Source organism: Sminthopsis crassicaudata, chromosome 1 (assembly GCF_048593235.1).
Source record: "Sminthopsis crassicaudata isolate SCR6 chromosome 1, ASM4859323v1, whole genome shotgun sequence".
In the NCBI taxonomy this organism is placed as follows: Eukaryota; Metazoa; Chordata; class Mammalia; order Dasyuromorphia; family Dasyuridae; genus Sminthopsis; species Sminthopsis crassicaudata.
The window spans coordinates 668,378,553-668,385,143 of record NC_133617.1 but is presented as its reverse complement, the minus strand read 5'-3'; the positions used below and the strand labels follow the sequence as shown (position 1 = coordinate 668,385,143).

Sequence of the window (6,591 nt, the reverse complement as noted above, 5' to 3'; positions counted from 1 at the left end):
CCAGTAGATTGGAGGCTTTGGATAAATAGAAGGGAATGGTAAAGTGAGCGTATTCTTTTTTTAAATTAAAGCTGTTTATTTTTCAAAACATATGCGTGGACAATTCTTCAACATTAGCCCTTGCAAAACCCTGTTCCAATTCCCCTCCCCCTTTCCCCCACGGCCTCCCCTAGATGTCAAGTAGTCCAATATGTTAAATGATGGAAATGTGTTAAATGCAACATATGTATTCATATTTATACAATTATTGTGCTGCACAAGAAAAAAATAGAAGCAAAATAAAATGGAAATAAACAAAAAGAGTGAAAATGCTATGTTGTGAGATGCGTTTTCAAAGGAGCTACACCAAACAATTTGCTCCTTTTCTCAGTTCGGGTCAGTTTGAATTCGATTTCACAGGAAAGTTAGTAGCAAAGGGGAAGCGGATATGCGCAGTAAAAATTAAGCAACTTAGCCCAGAATGCGGCCGTTACACCGAGCAAGCTTAGCTCCACCGGAGGAGAAGGAGGAGGAAGACGAGGAGGAGGAGGAGGAGCAGGAGGAGCAGGAGGAGGAGGATGCTCTTCCCTCAGTCACCTCTTTGCAGAGGGGGAGCATTGTGGGTGTGTCCTGAACACTCCATATCCGGTCTGAATTGGTTGATCAATTGGCTAGTTTGGCCCAGATATTTGTTCTTTCTCTTCATTCTCAGTAAAAACAAAAGCCGTCTGAGGGGGGAGGGGGGAAGGGAGCCACCTTGGGGATGTAAGTGATGTAAAAACAAAAGATTCGAAAACACTTTTTGAAAGAAACCACCGTTCTTCTTTAAACGTAATTGCAAAAGAGACCTCGGACTGTTTTTTCTTTAAAAGTGATTTTAATTGTCAGGAACAAGCATGGATCTTTCCCTCCCTCCTACCTGCCCCCTTCCCCCCCGGATTCCTCCCCCCCCCCCCCCCCGCCGGTAACCGATGCGCATAGTCAAGCAAAACAAATTTCCCCGCTATCCCGACCAGAAATGTTCGTCTCCGCATTAGCGGCGGCGGCAGAGGCGGCGGCAGCAGCAGCAGCAGCAGCAGGAGTCCCGGCTTCAGCTCCAGCCACAGCAGCCGCCGCAGTCGCCGCCGCGGTCCCGGCCCCAGCAGAGCCAGCTCCGGAGGCTCTCGCTGCACCAGCGGCTCCTAGGCCGGGGGCCCAGAGCCAGACTCTCGGCCGGAGGAGGAAAGCCCGGGCTCCGGGGGCTCAACTCCGGCGGGGCCCGGAGACCCCCAGGGACCGCCCGGCAGGCTAGGGCTCGCGGAACAGCCCGAGGCCCGCGGAGGATCCAGAGCGGCGGCCCGGGAGGCGCAGCGGCCTAGCGCCAGCCGCGGAAGGCAGGGGGCCCCGGCAGGAGGCCGCAAGCCAGCGCCTCCCCCAGCTCTCCCCACCCCCCGCGCACCTCAGCGCGCCCCCCCAGCCGAGCCCGCGGGCGCGCGAACGGCGCAGCCCCCTCCCCTCCCCCTCCTCTTTCTCCTCCCCCGCCCGCAGAGGAGCCGAGCTGAGCCCGAGCCCCTGAGCAGCGGCAGTAGCGGCGGCGGCGGCGGCGGCGCCAGCAGCATTCGTCCCGGGCCCTCCGCGGACCAGGGCAGCGGCGCGGGGGGATGGACCATTGCGGCCCCGGAGGGGAGCTCCTGGCGGCCATCGGCGAGCGGTGCCTGGGGCCCGACGAGGAGGCTCACGTGAAGGCGTCTCTGGGGAGCGGCGGCGGCGGCGGCGAGATGGGCGTGTCCGCCCACTTGCAGTCGTCCAAGGCCGGCACGACCCGGTTCTTCCGCAGCAACACGCACAGCTCGGTGGTGCTGCGGGGCTTCGACCAGCTGCGCGGGGAGGGCTTGCTGTGCGACGTGAGCCTGGTCCCCGGCGACGGCGATGAGGCGTTCCCCGTGCACCGGGCCATGATGGCCTCGGCCAGCGACTACTTCAAGGCCATGTTCACGGGGGGCATGAAGGAGCAGGACCTCAAGTGCATCAAGCTGCACGGCGTGAACAAGGTGGGCCTGAAGAAGATCATCGACTTCATCTACACGGCCAAGCTGTCGCTGACCATGGACAACCTGCAGGACACGCTGGAGGCGGCCAGCTTCCTGCAGGTGCTGCCGGCCCTGGACTTCTGCAAGGTCTTCCTCATCTCGGGCGTGTCCCTGGAGAACTGCGTGGAGGTGGGGCGGCTGGCCAACACCTACAACCTGACCGAGGTGGACAAGTACGTGAACAACTTCATCCTGCGCAACTTCCCGGCGCTGCTGCACAGCGGCGAGTTCGAGAAGCTGCCCTTCGAGCGGCTGGCCGCGGCGCTGGCCAGCAACAGCCTGAAGCACTGCGGCGAGCTGGAGCTCTTCAAGGCCGCGTGCCGCTGGCTGCGCCACGAGGAGCCGCGCATGGAGCTGGCGCCCAAGCTCATGAAGAACATCCGCTTCCCGCTCATGTCGCCGCAGGACCTCATCAACCACGTGCAGACGGTGGACTTCATGCGCGCCGACAACACCTGCGTCAACCTGCTGCTGGAGGCCAGCAACTACCAGATGATGCCCTACATGCAGCCCGTCATGCAGTCGGAGCGCACGGCCATCCGCTCGGACAGCACGCACCTGGTCACCCTGGGCGGCGTGCTGCGGCAGCAGCTGGTGGTCAGCAAGGAGCTGCGCATGTACGACGAGAAGGCCAACGAGTGGAAGGCGCTGGCGCCCATGGACGCGCCGCGCTACCAGCACGGGATCGCCGTCATCGGCAACTTCCTCTACGTGGTGGGCGGCCAGAGCAACTACGACACCAAAGGCAAGACCGCCGTGGACACGGTCTTCCGCTTCGACCCGCGCTCCAACAAGTGGATCCTGGTGGCGCCCCTCAACGAGAAGCGCACCTTCTTCCACCTGAGCGCGCTCAAGGGCCACCTGTACGCCGTAGGGGGCCGCAACGCGGCCGGGGAGCTGGCCACCGTGGAGTGCTACAGCCCCAGGTTGAACGAGTGGAGCTACGTGGCCAAGATGAGCGAGCCGCACTACGGCCACGCGGGCACGGTCTACGGGGGGCTGATGTATATCTCGGGGGGCATCACTCACGACACTTTCCAAAAGGAGCTCATGTGCTTCGACCCGGACACGGACAAGTGGACGCAGAAGGCCCCCATGACCACGGTGCGGGGGCTGCACTGCATGTGTACTGTGGGCGACAAGCTCTACGTGATCGGAGGCAACCACTTCCGGGGCACCAGCGACTACGACGACGTGCTCAGCTGCGAGTACTACCTGCCGGCCCTGGACCAGTGGACGCCGATCGCGGCCATGCTGCGGGGCCAGAGCGACGTGGGGGTGGCCGTCTTCGAGGACAAGATCTACGTGGTGGGCGGCTACTCGTGGAACAACCGCTGCATGGTAGAGATCGTGCAGAAGTACGACCCCGAGAAGGACGAGTGGCACAAGGTCTTCGACCTGCCCGAGTCCCTCGGGGGCATCCGCGCCTGCACCCTCACCGTTTTTCCTCCCGAGGAAAACACGGGCTCCCCGTCCCGAGAGTCGCCCCTTTCTGCCCCTTAAGCCGGGCCGGCTTCCCCGCGGGCGGTCCCCGGCCCGGCGGCCCTTTGTGTCCCTGTCGTGCTTTCCCAGTCCTTAGCTTAGCCCCCTCCAGTCGGTCCAGGGACCGCGAACGACGGTCCTCGTGGTGTCTGTGTGTCTAGAATGCCTGTCCGTGGTAACAAAAGCATCCTCGGTGCGCCCTCCCGAGCCACTGGCAGAGCCGGGTCCGTCTGGCCTCCGGCAGGGGCTGCGAGTCTGTTTCCCCCCCCCCCCCCCCCCCGTGACTGTGCGGCGGGGGAGGGGCCGGAGGAGGAAGCCCCGGTGGCGGTGGGAGGGGGGTGGGGGGTCGTGACCTTGTCCTGTGTGCTTCTGGGGGGAAGTTCTCCCTTTTGTTTCGTGACTGCTAGTGCTTCAAAGGAGCGGCTGGTGATGAGCCGCTTCCCTCTGATCATTGACTATTTCGGCCATCTCTGTCTACCCCCCCCCCCTCCACCCCCCCAACCCAGGTGAGATACATTCCGAGCGGGAGAAGCTGCTTAGACAAGAAAATGTCATTGCAGAAATAGTGATGTCAGTATGAAAGGCAAGGCCTTATTTCCCGGTCAAGGCCTGCCACCATTGGTATCATTGTTGGGGTTTTTTCCTTTTCTCATGTGTGCACATACAAGAGAAATAGTAAGTCTTAAAAATGTGATAGTTTAAAAAGAATGTGACGTTGTTCAAAATTTTTTTTTCAACAGTTTTTATGTACACCATCAATTAATTGACAGGATTAATCATTACTGTATTTAGTGGGATGGGGCAAGGAGCAGCTTTAGCCTGAGATACTAGCTTTGACCGAGCCCCCTTGTTCTTAGGTCCCCATGAAGTCTCTGTGTTGTTCCTTGGCTATTGGTGTAACTCACATGTGTCATGTCCTTTCCAGAGATGCGGTTAATAAGGTTACTCAGCACAAGATGCACCTTCATCAAGAAACTGTCTTTACTTCCTCAATTCAGTTTCATGTTTTATCTTTTGTTCAATAAAACTTTTAACAGAAAAAAAGGAAAAAAAAAAAAAAGGCATGCTTCATTCTGCATCTTGAGTTGGTCATTTCTTTTTCCAGAGTTAGGTAGCCTGCTGCATCATAGCTCCTCTGGAATCATTGTATTAATAAATTTTAATAATGTTTTTAGAAGCTATTTGTCTTTACAATGCTGTTATGGTATGAATTATCTCTTGGTTCTGTTCCCTTTATTCATGTCTCACCGGGTTTCTCTGATAGTAATTCTCATCATTTCTAACAGTGTAATACTGTTACATTCATATAATCATACTTTTTCAGCCATTTCTCAACTGAGTCACCTCTTGTGGCTCCATTTCTTTGCCAGTATAAAAAGTGTTGCTAGCAGCATTTTTTAATATGTGGGTCCCTTTCTTCTTTCTTTGATTTCCTTGCAATATAGGTCTATTAGAGGTTTGGGTGGTCAAAGGTTAATGCACAATTTTGATACTTTGGGAAAGTAACTCCAAATTAATTTCCAGAATGGCTAAACCAGTTCACAATTTCACCAAATAGTGCACCTATTTCCCAAAGCACCCCATCATTTCCCATTTTCCTTTTTTTGTCATGTATGCCAATCTGACCTGTGTGAGAACTTTACAGTTGCTTTCATTTTCATTTCTTTCAGTATTAACAATTTTGAGCATTTTTTCTTCTCTCACATGGTTGTCACTTCCCTTGTAAACTACTTTGTTCTACCCTTTGACTGTAAAGTGACAGCTGATACATTTTTGATAAATTTTGGGAGAAGGGATGGCACTTATTTTTGTAACTTTAATCAATTTCATATATATCATTGAAATGAGACCTTTTATCAGAGAAAATTACTACAAAAATCCCCCCCCAGATAACTATTTTCCTTCTAATCTTAGTTGACTTGGTTTTGATTGTACAAAAACTTTTTAATTTTATGCATTACATTTTTTTCTTCTTTATCATTTGTTTGGTCAAGAATTGTTCCCCTATCCATAGATCAGAAAGAACATTGTTTCCATATTCTATTTTTTTTTCAGATTGTGACCTTTATTTTTAAATCATATGGATAATTTGGATAATACTAGTGATTATTATGAAGTCTTGATTTAAATTTAATTCTGCCAACTGCTGTACAATTTTTCCCAGCAGTTTTTGTCCATTGGTGAGTGTAGCTGATTTTTTTTGAGTTCACCAAACACTAACCTATTACATTTCTTTATTTCTGAAAGCTTCAACCCTAATTTATTCCACTCATTGATATCTCTTTTTTTAACCAGTAGCAAATTGTTTGTATGATTTCCTTCCATATTTCCACTTATTAATAATATTTCATATTATTTCTTTTAAGATTCTTGATCTGTTGTTTCTCTACATTAATTTTATTATCATTTTTAGTTCTATAAAGTAACCTTTTGGTACTTTCATTGCTGTAGTATTAAACAAGTAATTGAGGTAATATTGTCATTTTCCTTATATTGGCGTGACTTAACCATGAGTGATGGGCATTTCTCCAATTATTAAATTCTGTCTTTAATTTCTTAAAGACCATTTTGTAGTCTTATTCACATAATTCCTGTGTGTATCTTAGTATGTAGTATGTGTTTCATAAATTTAAGTAATTGTTTAAAATAGTATTTCTCTTTCCATTCCTGCCTGCTAAATGTTTTTGGCATTATACTAAGATATTGATCATTTATGTGGATTGATTTTATGTGGTGCAACTGTGCCAATGTTTTTGTTTCCATTCATTTTTTAAAAGTTAATTCTTTAGGGTCCTTCAAGTAAATCAATACATAATGTGTAAAAGTGATAATTTTGTATCCTCTCTGCCTGTGTTTATTCCTTCTATTTCTCTATCATGTCTTCTTGCTAATACAAATATATTGAATGGTACTGGCAGCGATGGTGACAGAGCCTCACTTTATTCATGATCTTCATTTTCCTCAAACTATTTTTTCAAAGATCATTCACAGATGTCAGATGTTCTTTGGGAACTTTTAGTGGGCATGAAGCATCAGATGCTGGTTTGTACCTTTTCCGTAC

The 6,591-nt window shown here is 51.0% G+C and overlaps 1 protein-coding gene across 1 annotated transcript; it reads left to right on the top strand.

Moving 5' to 3' along the window:
- Window positions 1-916: 916 nt before the first annotated feature.
- Window positions 917-6,358, top strand: LOC141551495 (kelch-like protein 13). Its single transcript, XM_074283197.1, has one exon. It carries the CDS (start codon window positions 1,620-1,622, stop codon window positions 3,549-3,551), a length of 1,932 nt encoding a protein of 643 aa, XP_074139298.1. The 5' UTR covers window positions 917-1,619; the 3' UTR covers window positions 3,552-6,358.
- The last annotated feature ends 233 nt before the right edge of the window (window positions 6,359-6,591 follow it).